Genomic DNA, 21,333 nt, shown 5'->3' on the forward strand with positions numbered 1-21,333 from the left:
GTCCTTGGTGTTCCTCATTCTCCTTTGTTCCAGGTGGGTTGAGACCAACTGATGCATCTTAGATGGACGCTTGCCACCATTTAAGACCCCAGATGCTACTCTCTAAAGTGTGGTGCAGAATGCTTTCTTAATAGATTTTATTATGCCAGTTGACATAGATGTCCCCTGAAAAACATGGTCCCTAAACCCCCACCCTTGCTACGCTGGCCTTCGAAGAATTCAGTTTATTCAGAAAATTGCTTTTGGTTTAGTCCAGTTGTGCTGACCTCTCCTGTATTGTGTGTTGTCTTTCCCTTCACGTAAAGTAGTTCTTATCTACTATCTAGAGGATACCCCTTTCCCTCCCTCCTCCCTCCCCCCTCTTGTAACCATCAAAGAATATTTTCTTTTCTGTTTAAACTATTTCTTGAATTCTTGTAATAGTGGTCTTATATAATATTTGTCCTTTTGCAACTGATTGATTTCACTCAGCATAATGCCTTCCAGATTCCTCCATGTTATGAAATGTTTCACAGATTCATCACTGTTCTTTATCGATGTGTAATATTCCATTGTGTGAATATACCATAATTTATTTATCCATTCATCTGCTGATGGGCACCTTGGTTGCTTCCATCTTTTTGCTATTGTAAACAGTGCTGCAATGAACATGGGTGTCCATATATCTGTTTGTATAAAGGTTCTTATTTCTCTAGGATATATTCCAAGGAGTCGGATTGCTGGATCCTATGGTAGTTCTATTTCTAGCTTTTTAAGGAAGCGCCAAATCGATTTTCAAAGTGGTTGTACCATTTGACATTCTCACCAGCAGTGTAGAAGTGTTCCAATCTCTCCACAGCCTCTCCAACATTTATTCTTGTGTGTTTTTTGGATTAATGCCAGCCTTGTTGGAGTGAGATGGAATCTCATTGTAGTTTTGATTTGCATTTCTCTAATGGCTAATGATCATGAGCAATTTCTCATGTATCTGTTAGTTGCCTGAATGTCTTCCTCAGTGAAGTGTCTGTTCATATCTTTTGCGCATTTTTTAAGTGGGTTATTTGTCTTTTTGCAGTTGAGTTTTCGCAGTATCATGTAGATTTTAGAGATCAGACACTGATCGGAAATGTAATAGCTAAAAAGTTTTTCCCAGACTTTAGGTAATCTTTTCACTCTTTTGGTGAAGTCTTTGGATGAGCATAGCTGTTTTGATTTTTAGGAGCTCCCCCTTATCTAGTTTTTCTTCTGCATTGTTAGTAATGTTCTCTATACTGTTTATGCCATGTATTAGGGCTCCTAACATTGTCCCTATTTTTTCTTCCATGGTCTTTATCATTCTAGATTTTATATTTAGGTCTTTGATCCATTTTGACCTTGTTTTTGTGCATGCAGTGAGGTATGGGTCTTGTTTCATTTTTTTGCAGATGGATATCCAGTTATGCCAGCACCATTTGTTGAACAAACTGTCTTTTCCCCATTTAACTGACTTTGGGCCTTTGTCAAATATTAACTGCTCATATGTGGATGGATTTATGTCTGGATTCTCAATTCCGTTCCACTGGTCCATGCATCTGTTGTTGTACCAGTACCAGGCTGTTTTGACTACTGTGGCAGTATAATAGGTTCTAAAATCAGGTAGGGTGAGGCCTCCCGCTTTGTTCTTCTTTTTCAGTAATGTTTTACTTATCTGGGCCTCTTCTCTTCCACATGAAGTAGGTGATTTGTTTCTCCATCTCATTAAAAAATGTTGTTGGGATTTGGATTGGAATTGCATTAAATGTATAGATCGCTTTTGGTAGAAAAGACATTTTTATAATGTTAAGTCTTCCTATCCATGAGCAAGGTATGTTTTTCAACTTATGTAGGTCTCTTTTGGTTTTTTGCAGAAGTGTTTTGTAGTTTCCTTTGTATAAGTCTTTTACATCTCTGGTAAGATTTATTCCTAAGTATTTTATCTTCTTGGGGGCTACTGTAAATGGTATTGATTTGGTGATTTCTTCTTTGATGTTCTTTTTGTTGGTGTAGAGGAATCCAACTGATTTTTGTATATTTATCTTGTACCCTGATACTCTGCTGAACTCTTCTATTAGTTTCAGTAGTCTTCTGGAGGATTCCTTAGGGTTTTCTGTGTACAAGGTCATGTCATCTGCAAATAGAGATACTTTTAGTTCTTCTTTGCCAATCTGGATGCCCTTTATTTCTTTACTTAGCCTAATTGCTCTGGCTAGGACCTCCAGCACAATGCTGGATAAAAGTGGTGATAAAGGGCATCCTTGTCTGGTTCCCCATCTCAAAGGGACTTTCAGGCTCTCTCCATTTAGGATGATGTTGGCTATTCACTTTGTATAAATGCCCTTTATGTTCAGGGATTTTCCTTCTATTCCTATTTTGCTTAGAGTTTCTATCATGAATGGGTGTTGAACTTTGTCAAATGCCTTTTCTGCATCAATTGATAAAATCATGTGATTCTTGTCTTTTGTTTTATTTATATTATGCATTATATTAATTGTTTTTCTAATGTTGAACCATCCCTACATACCTAGTGTGAATCATACTTGGTCATGGTGGATTATTTTTTTGATATGTTGTCGAATTCTATTGGCTAAAATTTTGTTGAGGATTTTTGCATCTGAGTTCATGAGGGATCTAGGTCTGTGATTTTCTTTTTTTTATGGTGTCTTTACCCAGTTTTGGTATCAGGGATACGCTGGCTTCATAGAATGAGTTTGGGAGTATTCTCTCCTTTTCTATGCTGTGAAATACCTTTAGTAATAGTGGTGTTAACTCTTCTCTGAAAGTTTGGTAGAACTGTGCAGTGAACCCGTCTGGGCCAGGGCTTTTTTTGTTGTTGTTGTTAGGAGTTTTTTGATTACATTTTCAATCTCTTCTTTTGTTATGGGTCTATTTAGTTGTTCTACCTCTGTTTGTGTTAGTTTAGGTAGGTCATGTGTTTCTAGGAATTCATCCATTTCTTCTAGGTTTCAAATTTGTTAGAGTATAATTTTTCATAGTTATCTGATATGATCCTTTTAATTTCAGTTGGGTCTGTTGTAGTATCACCCGTCTCATTTCTTATTTGGGTTATTTGCTTCCTCTCCTGTTTTTCTTTTGTCAGTTTGGCCAGTGGTTTATCGATTTTGTTGATTTTTTCAAAGAACCAGCTTTTGGTCTTGTTGATTCTTTCAATTTTTTTTTCTGTTTTCTATTTCATTTAATTCTGCTCTAATTTTTGTTATTTGCTTTCTTCTGGTGCCTGACGGTTTCTTTTATTGCTCTCTATTTGTTCAAGTTGAAGGGATAATTCTTTGATTTTGGCCCTTTCTTCTTTTTGTATGTGCGCATTTATTGACATAAATTGACCTCTGAGCACTGCTTTTGCTGTGTCCCAAAGGTTCTGATAGGAAGTGTTTTCATTCTCATTGGATTCTCTGAATTTCTTTATTCCATCCTTCATGTCTTCTATAACCCAGTCTTTTTTGAGCAGGGTATTGTTCAGTTTCCTAGTGTTTGATTTCTTTTCCCTGCTTTTTCTGTTATTGATTTCTATTTTTATGGCCTTATGGTCAGAGAAGATGCTTTGTAATATTTTGATGTTTTGGATTCTGCTAAGGCTTGCTTTATGACCTAACATGTAGTCTATTCTAGAGAATGTTCCATGTGCACTAGAAAAGAAAGTATACTTGGCTGCTGCTGGGTGAAGTATTCTATATATGTCTATGAGGTCAAGTTGGTTGACTGTGGCATTTATATCTTCCATGTCTTTATTGAGCTTCTTTCTGGATGTCCTGTCCTTCACCGAAAGTGGTGTGTTAAAGTCTCCTACTGTTATTGTGGAGCTGTCTATCTCACATTTCAGTGCTGTTACAGTATGTTTTATGCATCTTGCAGCCCTGTCATTGGGTGCATAAATATTTTATATGGCTATATCCTCCTGGTATATTGTCCCTTTAATCATTATATAGTGTCCTGATTCTTTATGATGGATTTAACTTTAAAGTCTATTTTGTCAGAAATTAATATTGCCACTCCTGCTCTTTTTTGATTGTTGTTTGCTTATTTTTTTCCATCCTTTGAGTTTTAGTTTGTGTCTCTAAGTCTAAGGTGTGTCTCTTGTGGACAGCATACAGATGGATCGTGTTTTTTAATCCATTCTGCCACTCTCTGTCTCTTTATTGGTGCATTTGGTCCACTGACATTCAGTGTAATTATGGATCGGTATGAATTTTTTTTTTTTTATGAATTTGCTGTCGTTTTGATGTCTTTTTTTGTGCGTTGTTGACTGTTTCTGTTTCCCACTAAATTTTTTGTGCTGAGTAGATTATCTTTATATATTGTCTTTTCCTCATATTCGTTTTTGTTGATTTTGTTTCTGCTGAGTCTCTAATTTTTTTTGTATTTTATTTTGATGCATAGGATAGTTTGTCTTCTTTGTGGTTACCTTATTATTTACTCCTATTTTTCTAAAGTTAAACCTAACTTTTATTTCTTTATATAGCCTTGTCTTCCTCTTCATATGAAAGATCTATGACTACATTCCTTAGTCCCTCTTTATTGTTTTAATTTTGTCTTCTTTTACATAATGACTTCAGTGTTTTCCTGTTTTGAGTGTTTTTTTATCTTGATTTATTTTTGTGATTTCTGTGTCCGACATCTGATTGCTCTGCCCAGTGTTCTAGTCTTGGGTTGATACCTGATACTATTGATTTTCTAACCAAAGAACTCCCTTTAGTATTTCTTGTAGTTTTGGTTTGGTTTTATGAATTCCCTAAACTTCTGTTTATCTGGAAATGCCCTAATTTCACCTTCATATTTGAGAGATGGTGTTGCTGGATATATGATTCTTGGCTGGCAATTTTTTTCCTTCAATTTTTTGTATAAGTCATCCGTTTGCCTTTTTGCCTGCATGGTTCCTGCCGAGTAGTCCGAGCTTATTCTTGTGTCTCCTTTGTAGGTAACTTTTCATTTATCCCTAGCTGCTCTTAAAATTCTGTATTTTTGGTTTGGCAAGTTTGATTATAATATGTCTTGGTGACTTTCTTTAAAATCCATGTTTTGTGGAGTTCAATGAGCATCTTGGATAGATATCTTCTCATCTTTCATGATATCAGGGAAGTTTTCTGCCAACAAATCTTCCACAATTCTCTCTGTATTTTTTGTTATCCTTCCCTGTTCTGGTACTCCAATCACTCATAGGTTATTTCTCGTGATAGAGCCCCACGATTCTTAAGCTGTCTTCATTTAAAATTTTTTTCACCTGATTTTTCTTCAAATATATTAGTGCCAAGTGCTTTATCTTCAAGTTCACAAATTCTGCCTTCCACTTGCTTAATTCTGCTCTACTGACTTTCTATCAAGTTGTCTAATTCTGTAATTTTATTATTAATCATCTGAATTTCTGATTGCTGTCAATGATTTTTCCACCTTATTAAATTTTTCATTATGTTCCTGAATCACCTTTTTAATTTCTTCAACTTCTTTATCTGTGTGTTCCTTGGCTTTTTCTGCGTATTGCCTGATTTCCTTCCTGATATCTTGAAGGGTTCTGTATATTATCTTTTGTATTCTGCCTCCAGTAATTCCAGGAAGGCACTTTCATCTCAAAGATCCCTTGATTCTTTGTTTTGAGAGCTTGTTGAGGCGATCATGGTCAGTTTCTTTATGTGACTTGATATTTACTGTTGACCCTGAGCCATCTATGTTATTGTATTAGTTTATTTTGTGTTTGCTTACTGTGTCATAGCTTCTTGCTTTGTTTTGATATGCCCAAATGGGTTGCTTGAGTGAGCTAGCTTATTTTCGCCTTTGGAGTTCTAATGTCCTGTCCCCAGATGGGTAGAGCTGTTATCAGGTATATCTAGGAGTCCGTTCACTTTTCTTGTATGAATTCAGCTCAGGTGTCCAGGTAGCTGGTCATCAAGTGTGTGGTATGGGGTCTCTCCTACAGTCTTAGAGGGGCAGGGGTGATTGGTGTAAGTACCAGTATCTGGTTGCAGCAGGGGGTCATGCTCTGAACAAGGCAGGGGGTGACAATTGTCCCCCAAATGTCTCTGAGGAAAGCGTGTCCCTGTTCCCTAGAGTGTACAGGTGGGTGGGTTCTACAGACAGACCAAGGTCATCCAGTGTTTTTCGTTGTAAGGACTGGGAGATACCAGTTATCCTTGGACTGCTGTCACGGGCAGCTGGGTGACCTGAGTGGAGCCACCAGTCCTTAGGCCCCTGATGTGGGTAGGCAAGGACCCTGTTCAATAGGCAAAGTGGTTTCAAACATCAAAAACCCACCCCTTCACCGCACAGCTGAAACAGTTGTAGTCTGCCAACAAGGGCCTGCACAGGTCCATGCAGAGGGTAAAGGTACTCAGAGTCCATGGATTGTTTATGCCTGGACAGGAGCCGCTTCTGTCCTGAGCTCCCCTGGTTAGAGGAGCAGGCAAATTATCTTTTCCCCTCGTTGGGAATTTATTCCTTCTCCAGGGCTTGAAGCATGGCTCTAGGCGGTCAACAGGGCCTATCTCAGGCCCAGGGAAATCAATAGCTGCTGAAGCCGGCTTGTGGACAGGGGGCTGGCGGGGGATGCAGTAAAATATACGCAAGTACTTAGCTTTTGCCGAAAGTGCCGTTATTCTCCAGTTCTGGAGGTATGAGTAGGCTGTGTGGCTGGCTGCTTCTCCCTGAGTTAACTGCGGCTGAAGCTATTGCCTGCCACAGCCACTCCCGGGAATGGTGCCTGAGGGCTCCCAGCGATTCCGGTCCAGTAACTCCTCTCCGCTTCTGAACCGTCTCTTCGTCCCCCTGCCCCTCAGTTCGTTTTCTAACCTTGTCTTTGATATTCAGGGCTCCTAGCTTGTCATAAATATACTCATTTCACTTGTTTTTTTGGGTCTTTGTTGTAAGAGGGCTTGCCGGAAGCGTCTGTCTATTCTGCGATCTTGGCCCTGCCTCATTCTTCTTTTCTAAACTATTCTTTCACAATCACCCTTCTCCTTTACTAGAGAAAGGCACACTTCTCACTTATTCTGAATCTTGGCTATAATGCTTTGCTGTGGAATGTAAAAACCACCAGGGCATCAGACAATTCAAGAAGGCAATGCCGTTAAAAAACTATCCAAAGAGAACAAAGCAAATAGTTTGTATAAGAAATACTGAGGGGGAGATGGTATCTTATTTTATCCAGAGGACATATTTTAACTCATTTATTTGAATTTAAAAATAAAGCCTGGAACTTTCTAATGGAAAATAAGTTTTATTTGGTTGACTAGTTTTGTCAATGTATTATAGAGCATCTTTAGTTTATATATGTTTTGACAAAATATATTTAAAGCAAGTCTATATAACATACAATATGCTTAAACTATTTAAACAAGATTAAATTTCAGATATCAACTTAAGAACTAGTGAGAGGATAAATAATTTTTTAAAAAATTTTTAGAGGAAATATAGGCAAAAAACTTTGAAGACCGAGACAAACTCTCACATGTACACAAAAGGTCTGGATGTTCATGGTAGCCTTGATTGTAGAAAAATATGGGGAGAAACTTAAAATGTCCAACAATAGGGTAATGTAAAAAACTGTAGAACACTTATACTATAGAGTATTTAAAAATATTTAAATAAGTGGGCTAGATATACGAGAATCAACATGGTTTAATCCCACAATAATACTGAGTAGAAAAGTACATTATTTACATAGCTTAAAAACCCACACAAAGGAATACTATATATTGTTTAAGGATACACATATTTTTGGTAAAAAAACGTATAAAATGGACAGAAAATATATTCTGATTACCCCTGAGGAGGAAGGGAGAGTAAGGGATTGGGCACAAGGAGACTTTACCTGTATTTGTCATATTTCTTCTCCCTCTTAAAATAAGTAAATATGACAAAATATTGATATGTTAAATTTGGGTGTTAGGTACACAGGTGTTATTATTTGTATGTGTCTGTTGCTTAAATATTTCAGAATAAAAACAAATACTTAAAAAAAATTTTGATAGTAATACCCGTATAAAAAAAGAAATCCTTCTAAAATGAAATTACTTACAGGCCAAGGTGGTGGGACAGAAGTTACCTCTGGAGTATGAAAATAAGCAACACCATTATGATAAGTATAAGGATATCCGGTTGAAGTTGTTAGATACATTGTTCCAGCTGCTGGCATTATACTGGAACCTAAAGCAAAGATTAAAATCACAACTGAAACGTTAAATTTAACCTTTTAAAATATAATTTCTGAACACTATTTGGAAAAATATTTATCTTAACAGACCTATACCAAAACAAACAAACAAACAAACCCGATGCTGTCAAGTCGATTCTGACTCATAACGACCTTATGGCTACGTTAAAATGAAATGGTACAAGAGTATTTTTTAAATTCCACGTGTTAAAGTATCTTTGAGTGTACATTTTCAAACTTACTACCTTAGGGCTTCAATTACCTTAAGGTGAATAAAAGAGAAAAGACAATCAAGAATATGATAAATTCACCAGTTCAGATTCTAACAGTAATACTATGAAACATATAGCTTAACAGCTTAAGATTTTATCAGTGAAGTTATTATTTTTGCTAATATAAATTATATAATTTAAAATTACTTGAAGACTATGGAAACCCTAGTGGTATAGTGGTCAAGAGCTATGGCTGTTAACCAAAAGGTGGGCAGCCAAATCCACCAGGTGCTCGTTGGAATTCCTATGGGGCAGTTCTACTCTGTCCTGTAGGGTTGCTGTCTTAGTCATCTAGTGCTGCCATAACAGAAATACCACAACTGGATGGCTTTAACAAAGATGAATTTATTTTCTCACAGTCTAGTAGGTTATAAGTCCAAATTAAGGGTGTCCGCTCCAGGGGAAGGCTTTCTCTGTTAACTCTGGAGGAAGATTCCTTGTAATCCATCTTCCCCTGGTAGAGGAGCTTCTCAGGTGCAGGGACCCCAGGTCCAAAGGCTCTGCTCCTGGTGCTGCTTTCTTGTTTGTATGAGGCCCCCAAATCTCTGCTTGCTTCCTTTTCCTTTTATCTCTTGAGAGAGAAAAGGTGGTGCAGCCCACACCCCAGGGAAGCTCCCTTTACACTGGATCAGGGAGGTGACCTGAATAAGGGTGGTGTTACAATCCCACCCTAATCATCTTAACATAAAATTACAATCACAAAATGGAGGACAACTGCACAATACTGGGAATCATGGCCTAACCAAGTTGACACAAATTTGGGGGGGGGGGTGACACAATTCAATCCATGACAGTCACTATGAGTCAGAATCGATTGGACAACAACGGGTTTGGGTTTTTTTTTTTTTGATTGATTTTTTTTTTTATTAACTTTTATTAAGCTTCAAGTGAACGTTTACAAATCCAATCAGTCTGTCACATATAAGTTTACATACATCTTACTCCATACTCCCACCTGCTCTTCCCCTATTGAGTCAGCCCTTTCAGTCTCTCCTTTCGTGACAATTTTGCCAGCTTCCCTCTCTCTCTATCCTCCCATCCCCCCTCCAGACAAGAGCTGCCAACACACTCTCAAGTGTCCACCTGATATAATTAGCTCACTCTTCATCAGCATCTCTCTCCCACCCGCTGACCAGTCCCTTTCATGTCTGATGAGTTGTCTTTGGGGATGGTTCCTGTCCTGTGCCGACAGAAGGTCTGGGGAGCATGGCCGCCGGGATTCCTCTAGTCTCAGTCAGACCATTAAGTATGGTCTTTTTACGCGAATTTGGGGTCTGCGTCCCAGTGATCTTCTGTTCCCTCAGGAGTTCTCTGTTGTGCTCCCTGTCAGGGCAGTCATCGATTGTGGCCGGGCACCAACTAGTTCTTCCGGTCTCAGGATGATGTAGTCACTGGTTCATGTGGCCCTTTCTGTCTCTTGGGCTCCTAGTTGTCGTGTGACCTTGGTGTTCTTCATTTTCCTTTGATCCAGGTGGGTTGAGACCAATTGATGCATCTTAGATGGCTGCTTGTTAGCCTTTAAGACCCCAGACGCCACATTTCAAAGTGGGATGCAGAATGGTTTCATAATAGAATTATTTTGCCAATTGACATAGAAGTCCCCTCAAACCATTTTCCCCAGACCCCCGCCCCTGCTCCGCTGACCTTTGAAGCATTCATTTTATCCCGGAAACTTCTTTGCTTTTGGTCCAGTCCAATTGAGCTGACCTTCCATGTATTGAGTGTTGTCTTTCCCTTCACCCAAAGCAGTTCTTATCTACTGATTAATCAATAAAAAACCCTCTCCCTCCCTCCCCCCTTCATAACCACAAAAGTATGTGTTCTTCTCAGTTTTTACTATTTCTCAAGATCTTATAATAGTGGTCTTATACAATATTTGTCCTTTTGCCTCTGACTAATTTCGCTCAGCATAATGCCTTCCAGGTTCCTCCATGTTATGAAATGTTTCACAGATTCGTCACTGTTCTTTATCGATGCATAGTATTCCATTGTGTGAATATACCACAATTTATTTACCCACTCATCCGTTGATGGACACCTTGGTAGCTTCCATCTTTTTGCTATTGTAAACAGAGCTGCAATAAACATGGGTGTGCATATATCTGTTTGTGTGAAGGCTCTTGTATCTCTAGGGTATATTCCGAGGAGTGGGATTTCTGGGTTGTATGGTAGTTCTATTTCTAACTGTTTAAGATAACGCCAGATAGATTTCCAAAGTGGTTGTACCATTTGACATTCCCACCAGCAGTGTATAAGAGTTCCAATCTCTCCGCAGCCTCTCCAACATTTATTATTTTGTGTTTTTTGGATTAATGCCAGCCTTGTTGGTGTGAGATGGAATCTCATCGTAGTTTTAATTTGCATTTCTCTAATGGCTAATGATCGAGAGCATTTTCTCATGTATCTGTTGGCTGCCTGAATATCTTCTTTAGTGAAATGTGTGTTCATATCCTTTGCCCACTTCTTGATTGGGTTGTTTGTCTTTTTGTGGTTGAGTTTTGAGAGAATCATGCAGATTTTAGAGATCAGGCGCTGGTCTGAGATGTCATAGCTGAAAATTCTTTCCCAGTCTGTAGGTGGTCTTTTTACTCTTTTGGTGAAGTCTTTAGATGAGCATAGATGTTTGATTTTTAGGAGCTCCCAGTTATCGGGTTTCTCTTCATCATTTTGGTAATGTTTTATATTCTGTTTATGCCTTGTATTAGGGCTTCTAGGGTTGTCCCTATTTTTTCTTCCATGATCTTTATTGTTTTAGTCTTTATGTTTAGGTCTTTGATCCACTTGGAGTTAGTTTTTGTGCATGGTGTGAGGTATGGGTCCTGTTTCATTCTTTTGCAAATGGATATCCAGTTATGCCAGCACCATTTGTTAAAAAGACTATCTTTTCCCCAATTTACTGACACTGGTCCTTTGTCAAATGTCAGCTGTTCATACGTGGATGGATTTATATCTGGGTTCTCAATTCTGTTCCATTGGTCTATGTGCCTGTTGTTGTACCAGTACCAGGCTGTTTTGACTACTGTGGCTGTATAATAGGTTCTGAAATCAGGTAGAGTGAGGCCTCCCACTTTCTTCTTCTTTTTCAGTAATGCTTTGCTTATCCGGGGCTTCTTTCCCTTCCATATGAAATTGGTGATTTGTTTCTCTATCCCCTTAAAATATGACATTGGAATTTGGATCGGAAGTGCATTATATGTATAGATGGCTTTTGGTAGAATAGACATTTTTACTATGTTAAGTCTTCCTATCCATGAGCAAGGTATGTTTTCCCACTTAAGTATGTCCTTTTGAATTTCTTGTAGTAGAGCTTTGTAGTTTTCTTTGTATAGGTCTTTTACATCCTTGGTAAGATTTATTCCTAAGTATCTTATCTTCTTGGGGGCTACTGTGAATGGTATTGATTTGGTTATTTCCTCTTCGGTGTTCTTTTTGGTGATGTAGAGGGATCCAAGTGATTTTTGTATGTTTATTTTATAACCTGAGACTCTGCCAAACTCTTCTATTAGTTTCAGTAGTTTTCTGGAGGATTCCTTAGGGTTTTCTGTGTATAAGATCATGTCATCTGCAAATAGTGATAACTTTACTTCTTCCTTGCCAATCCGGATACCCTTTATTTCTTTGTCTAGCCTAATTGCCCTGGCTAGGACTTCAAGTACGATGTTGAATAAGAGTGGTGATAAAGGGCATCCTTGTCTGGTTCCCGTTCTCAAGGGAAATGCTTTCAGGTTCTCTCCATTTAGAGTGATGTTGGCTGTTGGCTTTGCATAGATGCCCTTTATTATGTTGAGGAATTTTCCTTCAATTCCTATTTTGGTAAGAGTTTTTATCATAAATGGGTGTTGGACTTTGTCAAATGCCTTTTCTGCATCAATTGATAAGATCATGTGGTTTTTCTCTTTTGTTTTATTTATGTGATGGATTACATTAATGGTTTTTCTGATATTAAACCAGCCTTGCATACCTGGTATAAATCCCACTTGATCATGGTGAATTATTTTTTTGATGTGTTGTTGGATTCTATTGGCTAGAATTTTGTTGAGGATTTTTGCATCTATGTTCATGAGGGATATAGGTCTATAATTTTCTTTTTTTGTAATGTCTTTACCTGGTTTTGGTATCAGGGAGATGGTGGCTTCATAGAATGAGTTGGGTAGTATTCCGTCCTTTTCTATGCTTTGAAATACCTTCAGTAGTAGTGGTGTTAACTCTTCTCTGAAAGTTTGGTAGAACTCTGCAGTGAAGCCGTCCGGGCCAGGGCTTTTTTTTTGTTGGAAGTTTTTTGATTACCGTTTCAATCTCTTTTTTTTGTTATGGGTCTATTTAGTTGTTCTACTTCTGAATGTGTTAGTTTAGGTAGGTAGTGTTTTTCCAAGAATTCATCCATTTCTTCTAGGTTTTCAAATTTGTTAGAGTACAATTTTTCGTAGTAATCTGAAATGATTCTTTTAATTTCATTTGGTTCTGTTGTGATGTGGTCCTTCTCGTTTCTTATTCGGGTTATTTGTTTCCTTTCTTGTATTTCTTTAGTCAGTCTAGCCAATGGTTTATCAATTTTGTTAATTTTTCCGAAGAACCAGCTTTTGGCTTTGTTAATTCTTTCAATTGTTTTTCTGTTCTCTAATTCATTTAGTTCAGCTCTAATTTTTATTATTTGTTTTCTTCTGGTGCCTGATGGGTTCTTTTGTTGCTCACTTTCTATTTGTTCAAGTTGTAGGGACAGTTCTCTGATTTTGGCTCTTTCTTCTTTTTGTATGTGTGCATTTATTGATATAAATTGGCCTCTGAGCACTGCTTTTGCTGTGTCCCAGAGGTTTTGATAGGAAGTATTTTCATTCTCGTTGCATTCTATGAATTTCCTTATTCCCTCCTTGATGTCTTCTATAACCCAGTCTTTTTTCAGGAGGGTATTGTTCATTTTCCAAGTATTTGATTTCTTTTCCCTAGTTTTTCTGTTATTGATTTCTAGTTTTATTGCCTTGTGGTCTGAGAAGATGCTTTGTAATATTTCGATGTTTTGGACTCTGCAAAGGTTTGTTTTATGACCTAATATGTGGTCTATTTTAGAGAATGTTCCATGTGCGCTAGAAAAAAAAGTATATTTTGCAGCAGTTGGGTGGAGAGTTCTGTATAAGTCAATGAGGTCAAGTTGGTTGATTGTTGTAAGTAGGTCTTCCGTGTCTCTATTGAGCTTCTTACTGGATATTCCGTCCTTCTCCGATAGTGGTGTGTTGAAGTCTCCTACTATAATTGTGGAGGTGTCTATCTCAGTTTTCAATTCTGTTAAAATTTGATTTATGTATCTTGCAGCCCTATCATTGGGTGCATAAATATTTAATATGGTTACGTCTTCCTGATCAATTGTCCCTTTTATCGTTATATAGCGTCCTTCTTTATCCTTTATGGTGGATTTAAGTCTAAAGTCTATTTTGTCAGAAATTAATATTGCTACTCCTCTTCTTTTTTGCTTATTGTTTGCTTGATATATTTTTTTTCCATCCTTTGAGTTTTAGTTTGTTTGTGTCTCTAAGTCTAAGGTGTGTCTCTTGTAGGCAGCATATAGATGGATCGTGTTTCTTTATCCAGTCCGTGACTCTCTGTCTCTTTATTGGTGCATTTAGTCCATTTACATTCAGCGTAATTATAGATAAATAAGTTTTTAGTGTTGTCATTTTGATGCCTTTTCATGTGTGTTGTTGGCAATTTCATTTTTCCACATACTTTTTTGTGCTGAGACGTTTTTCTTAGTAAATTGTGAGATCCTCATTTTCATAGTGTTTGACTTTATGTTAGTTGAGTCGTTACGTTTTTCTTGAGTTATGGAGTTGTTATACCTTTTTGTGGTTACCTTTTTTTATTATTTACCCCTATTTTTCTAAGTAAAAACGTAACTTGTATCGTTCTATATTGCCTTGTATCACTCTCCATCTGGCAGTTCAATGCCTCCTGTATTTAGTCCCTCTTTTTGATTATTGTGATCTTTTACCTATTGACTTCCATGATTCCCGGTTATGTGTATTGTTATTTTTTTTTAATTATTCTTAATTTGTTTGTTTTTGTGATTTCCCTATTTGAGTTGATATCAGGACATTCTGTTTTGTGACCTTGTATTGTGCTGGTATCTGATATTATTGGTTTTCTGACCAAACAATATCCTTTAGTATTTCTTGTAGCTTTGGTTTGGTTTTTGCAAATTCTCTGAACTTGTGTTTATCTGTAAATATCTTAATTTCGCCTTCATATTTCAGAGAGAGTTTTGCTGGATATATGATCCTTGGCTGGCAGTTTTTCTCCTTCAGTGCTCTGTATATGTCGTCCCATTCCGTTCTTGCCTGCATGGTTTCTGCTGAGTGAAAAAGCTGAGTAGTCTGAACTTATTGATTCTCCCTTGAAGGAAACCTTTCTTTTCTCCCTGGCAGCTTTTAAAATTTTCTGTTTATCTTTGGTTTTGGCGAGTTTGATGATAATATGTCTTGGTGTTTTTCTTTTTGGATCAATCTTAAATGGGGTTCGATGAGCATCTTGGATAGATATCATTTCGTCTTTCATGATGTCAGGGAAGTTTTGTGTCAGGAGTTCTTCAACTATTTTCTCTGTGTTTTCTGTCCCCCCTCCCTGTTCTGGGACTCCAATCACCCGCAAGTTATCCTTCTTGATAGAGTCCCACATGATTCTTAGGGTTTCTTCATTTTTTTAAGTTCTTTTATCTGATTTTTTTTCAGCTATGTTGGTGTTGATTCCCTGGTCCTCCGGATGTCCCAGTCTGCATTCTAATTGCTCGAGTCTGCTTCTCTGACTTCCTATTGCGTTGTCTAATTCTGTAATTTTATTGTTAATCTTTTGGATTTCTACATGCTGCCTCTCTATGGATTGTTGCAACTTATTAATTTTTCCACTATGTTCTTGAATAATCTTTTTGAGTTCTTCAACAGTTTTATTGGTGTGTTCCTTGGCTTTTTCTGCAGTTTGCCTTATTTCGTTTCTGATGTCTTGAAGCATTCTGTCAATTAGTTTTTTATATTCTGTATCTGATAATTCCAATATTGTATCTTCATTTGGGAAAGATTTTGATTCTTTTGTTTGGGGGGTTGGAGAAGCTGTCATGGTCTGCTTCTTTATGTGGTTTGATATGGACTGCTGTCTCCGAGCCATCACTGGGAAACTAGTTTTTCCAGAAAATCCGCTGACTGGTACGCTGGCTCCAGGCTCTGAAAACAATCGCTGCCTCTCCGTATTTGTTCGTTCTCTGTCTCTAAATCCGTGTTTGTTGTTCAGGGTTCGTAGATTGTTATGCATGTGATCGATTCACTTGTTTTTCCAAGTCTTTGTTGCAAGAGGGATCTGCGGTAGCGTCCACCTAGTCCGCCATCTTGGCCCTGCCTGGGTTTTTTTTTTTTTTTGAATGCTATAGACATTGTAGAAATTCCTAAGATGTAATTAGTTACACGTTTTATTTGTAAATGGAGCCCTGGTGGCACAGTGGTTGAGAGCTACAGCTGCTAACCAAGAGGTTGGCAGTTTGAATCCACCAGCTGCTCCGTGGAAACCATATGAGGCAGTTGTACTCTGTCTTACAGGGTTGCTATGAGTCAGTGTCGACTTGAGTGCAACAGGTTTTTAGTATTTTATTTGTAAACGGTCAAAGATGGTGCAGACAGTGAAGGTGAAGGACATTTTATTTTCCTTAAGATGTTTTGGTTCTGACCTACTGATTTTTGGATCTACTATCAGCAAAGATGTCACTTTAAGGACCAAGGTATACCTGACCCAAGCCATTGTGTTTTCAATCGCCGCATGTGCCTGCGAAAGCTGGCCAATAAATAAGGAAGACCAAAGAAGAATTGACATCATGGATTATGATATTAGTGAAGAATATTGAATATACCATAAACTGCCAAAAGAATGAACAAATCTGTCTTGGAAGAAGTACAGCCAGAATGTTCCTCAGAAGCAAGGATGGAGAGACTCTGTCGCACTTTGGGCATGTAATCAGGAGGAATCAGTTCCTGGAGAAGAACATCATGCTTGGTAAAGTAGAGGGTCAGCAAAAAAGAGGAAGGCCCTCAATGAGATGGACTGGCACAGTGGCTGCAACACTGAGCTCAAGCATAACGATTGTGAGGACAGCACAGGACCAGGCAGCGTTTCGTTCTGCTGTACAAAGGGTTGCTATGAGTGAGAAACAACTCGACAGACCCAACAACAACTATCAGCAAGCACTCATTCATGTTGTGACTCTCTTTTATTCTCTCATCTTCGCTTGTTACAGCTGCTGCTGTTGCAAACATGACCACAAATCTTCAGTGGCTACTTTGGGTCTCTGCCTGTTCTCCCAGGCCAAGTTATACATACCAAAAAAAAAAAGAAAAAAATTATCATGCAGGAGACTTTAAAGGCTATATAAAACAAGGGAGATTAAGTACTTGACCAGCAAGGTTATATAAATTACTGGAATTGGTAATGTTCCTTCCACCATGTATAAGAATCACCCAGAGAGCTTATTAAAATACAAATTTCAGGCCCCACCACCAGAGATTTTGACTCAGTAAGTCTGAAGTGTTGTTGTTAGGTGCTTTTGAGTTGATTAGGGCTCATTGTAACTTTATATGTAACAGAACTAAATGTTGCCAGGACCTGCACCATCCTCACAATTGTTGCTGAGCTTGAGCCCATTCTTGCAGCCTGGAGTGAAGCCTGAGAATTTGCATTCTGACAGATTTTGGGTGAATTGCTGCTGTCTGTCTGCAAATCACACTTCAGGTAGCATCAATCTATCACTGTAAGTAGCACTATCATTGTTCAGTTTTTGTATTTTCACTGTAATTTTGTCCAGTATTATTACTGTTTATTTTAGTGGTTATCTTTTTGAGAATCTGACGAAACCCATGGACCCTTTTCTCAGAGATAGATACATTCAAAAACAATTTTGCACACAATTTCAAGAGGTTCATGAATTCATCCAAAGCACATCGATAAACCGTGGGTTTATCTGTTAAGTAAATAAATTTTGAGTGCATACTATTACAAGGCAGTGAACTATGCCTGGTGTTACTGCAAAATAAATAAATAAATAAATAAATAAAAAATTAGGACATGGTCTCTGTCCTAACAGAAGTTAGGTTTGGTAGGGAAAATACTCATTAACTATTGTGGCAATTAATAAATTATAATTTTGATAAACAAAATGAAAAGGTAGTATAGGGTTGTTATTAGCTGCTATTGAGTGAACTCTGACTCATAGTGAGTTTATGTACAACAGAATGAAACACTGTCAGGTCCTGTGCCATCCTCACAACCACCAGCATGTTCTAGTCCATCACTGCGGCTGTTGTGCCAGTCTATCTTACCAAGGGTCTCCTATACACTTATTGGCCTTCTATTTCACCAAACATGATGTCCTCCTCTAGCAGTTGATCTCTCCTGATGGCATGCCCAAAGCAAGCAAGTTGGACAATGTTTTGTTGTTCATTTTCATTTTATTTTCAGAAGTAGATCTCCAGGCCTTTCTTCCTATGCCGTTAGTCTGGAAGCCCTGTTAAAACCTGTCCACTATGGGATGGGTGACCCTGCTGCTTATTTGAAATAATGGCGGCCTAGCTTTCAGCATTATAGCAACATGCAAGCCACCACAGTATGACAAAATGACAGATGGGTGGTGGAGTATAGGGTACTATGGAGCATATAAAAGGCTTTTGTGAGGAAATGTTTACGCTGACTTTAAACAGTGAATGGGATGGGGAACGGAAAGGCAAAGAGCATTCTAGGTAAAGGCAACAGTGTATGAGAGACTTTAGAAGACAGGGGCATGGTGGTGTGTTTTGAAACTGAGAGAGCCAGATTGCTAACACACAGAAAGAAAAAGGAAGAGCTCTCAAAATAAGCCAAAAATAACATAAGATGTGCATTTCTGAAAGCTCACTGTTGCTGCCTTGTGATTGGAAGGCAGCAGGATTGGATTTGAGAACGAGTCAGGAGACTTTTCCATTGATCAAGGCAAACAAGGAAGGTAGCTGGGACTAATTTGGGGGAAAAATTAAGAATACCTTGTATTTTGTAAATGTACTCTTCCCCTACTCCCACTACTGGAACAGACAGTACCACCTACTGCACTGACTACCTTTCATCCATTGATCTAAAACTATTTTAAAAAAATTATTGTGGTAAAATATACATAAGCTTTACCATTTTACCCACTTTTAAGTGTACAATTCAGTGACATTATATTCACCATGTTGTGCAACTATTACTACTATCTTTCCAGATCTTTTTTTACCATCCCAAACAGAACCTCTATACCAATTAAACAATAATTATCCATTCTCCTCCTAACCCCTGGTAACCTCTATTCTATTTTTTGTTTATGAATTTCTAGATAACTCATATAAGTGGGATCATACAATATTTATCCTTTTGTGTCTGGCTCATTTCACTTAGCATGTTTTCAAGGTTTATTCATGTTGTAGCATGAACAAAATTTCATTTCTTTTTCTGGATGTAAAGTATTACACTGTATCTATATACCATATTTTTACTTATTAATTTGCTGATGGACACTTGAGTTGCTTCCACCTTTTGGGTACTGTGAATAATGCTGCAATGAACTCTGGTGTACAAGTATCTGTTTGAGTCCCTGCTTTTAAGTTTTTTGGGTATATACCTAGTCATAAGGTAATTCTGGGAAACCCTGGTGGCGTAGTAGTTAAGTGCTACAGCTGCTAACCAAGAGGTCGGCAGGTCAAATCCGCCAGGCGCTCCTTGGAAATTCTATGGGGCAGTTCTACTCTGTCCTATAGGGTCGCTATGAGTCGGAATCGACTCAATGGCAGTGGGTTTTTTAAGGTAATTCTATGTTTAACTTTTTGAGGAACTACCAAACTGTTTTCCATAGTGGCTCCACCATTTTGCATTCCCATCAGCCATGTACAAGGGTTCCAGCTTCTCCACAACTTTGCCAAATTTATTATTTTCTGTTTTTCTAATAATAGCCATCCTAGTGGGTATGAAGTGATATCTCATTATGGTTTTTTTTTTTTTTTTTTGCATTTCTCTAATGCAAATGATGTTGTATATCTTTTCATGTGCTTATTGGCCATACAGGGTCATTATTGGCATACAGGGTCAGTGGAAAAGAGGAAGACCCTCAATGAGATGGTTTGACATAGTGGCTGCAACAATGGGTTCAAGCATAATGATTGTAAGGATGGTGCAGGACCAGGCAGTGTTTCATTCTGTGGTATTATAGGGTCGCTATCAGTCAGAATTGACTTGATGGCACCTAACAACAACAACATTGGCCATTTTGATATCTTTTTTTTCAAGCCCATATTTTCATTGAGTTGTTTGTTGTTTTGTTGTTAGTTTTAAGCGTTCTTTATATATTCTGGATATTAATCCCTTATTAGATATATGATTTGAAAATATTTTCTCCCATTCTGTGGGTTGTCTTTTCATTCTTTTGATAGTGTCCTTAGATACATAAAAGTTTTTAATTTTGATAAAACCCAATTTATCTATTTTTTCTATTCTTGTCTGTGCTTTTGGTGTCATATCCAAGAATCTATTGCCATATCCAAGGTTATGAAACTTTTCTCCTAAGCAATTTATGGTTTTAGCTCTTAGATTTAGGTCTTTGATCCATCTTGAGTTGATTTTTGTATACGGTATAAGATAAGGGTCCAACTTCATCATTTGGCATGTGGAGATCCAGTTTACCCAGCACTTTTTATTGAAAAGATTGTCTTTTGCCCATTGAATAGTCTTGGCACCTTTGTTAAAAATCAACTGACCATATATAAGAATTTAATTCTGGACTTCCTATTCTATTCCATTGGCTGTCCTTATGCCAGTACTATACTGCTTTGATTATTGTGACTTTGTAGTATATCTTGAAATTGAGATATATCAATGCTCCACCTATGTTCTTTTGTTTTGTTTTGGCTATTTGGGGTCCCCTGAGATACCATATTAATTTTAGGATAGGATTTTTTATTTCTGTGAAAAACACCATTGAGATTTTGGTAGGAATTAACATTGAATCTGCAGAAAGCTTTGGGTAGTACTGTCATCTTAACAATATTAAGCCTTCCAATTCATGAAGGGGTGTCTTTCCATTTATTTAGGTCTTCTTTCAGCAATGTTTTGTAGTTTTAAGCATACAAGCCTTTCTCCTCCTTCATTAGATTTATTCCTAGTTACTTTATTCTTTTTGATACTATTGTAAATGAAATTCCCTTTTTGGTTTGCTTATTGCAGGGTGTGATAGTTAAGGTTATGTGTCAACTTGGGTAGGCTATGATTCTCTGATTTGGCATGTGCTCTTCCATAATGTAATAACCTTCCATTTTGGGATCTGATATGAGCAGCCAATCAGTTGAAAAGGGGGTTTCCTTGGGGGTGTGGCCTGCCTCCAGTATATAAATGGATGTCTGGCAAAGCTCATTCTTTCTCTCAGCCCCTTATTCAACCCCCTATTCTTCTCATTACCTGACGTCTAGTTCTTGGGACATAAGTCTGCAGAAGTCTTCAGCCTGCTGCCTGACCTGTAGATCTTGGATTCACCAGCCCCTGCAACCCCATGAGCCAGCAAGGGTCCTCAGCCTGCTGCTGGGCCCACAGATTTGGGACTTGCCAGCCCCCACAACTGCCATTTTCTTTAAGTAAATCTTTCCATGTGTATTTATATATACATTTCACTGGTTTTGCTCCTCTGGAGAACCTAGCCTAAGGCACTGGTATATCAAAATAAAGCTCATTTTTGCATGTTGACTGTGTATCCTGCAACTTTACTGAATTTGTTTATTAGCCCTGGTGGCTTTCTTGGAGCATTTAATCCATTTACACTTAAAGTAATTACTGGTAAGAAAGGATTTACTTCTGCCATTTAGCAATTTTTTTTCTGTATGTCTTATT

General features: G+C 37.9%; 2 protein-coding genes across 3 annotated transcripts in view; one reads left to right on the top strand and one right to left on the bottom strand.

Moving 5' to 3' along the window:
* The window catches only part of PLCL1 (phospholipase C like 1 (inactive)), a 499,112-nt gene that overhangs the window by 55,680 nt on the left and 422,099 nt on the right, over positions 1 to 21,333 (top strand). The gene's annotated exons all lie outside the window — the stretch shown is intronic.
* Positions 1 to 21,333, bottom strand: part of BOLL (boule homolog, RNA binding protein) — a 65,670-nt gene that overhangs the window by 33,244 nt on the left and 11,093 nt on the right. The window contains 1 exon segment of the mRNA XM_049887610.1: positions 8,021 to 8,148. Coding sequence (XP_049743567.1) covers positions 8,021 to 8,148 — 128 coding nt within the window.

This window comes from Elephas maximus, chromosome 6, assembly GCF_024166365.1.
Source record: "Elephas maximus indicus isolate mEleMax1 chromosome 6, mEleMax1 primary haplotype, whole genome shotgun sequence".
In the NCBI taxonomy this organism is placed as follows: Eukaryota; Metazoa; Chordata; class Mammalia; order Proboscidea; family Elephantidae; genus Elephas; species Elephas maximus.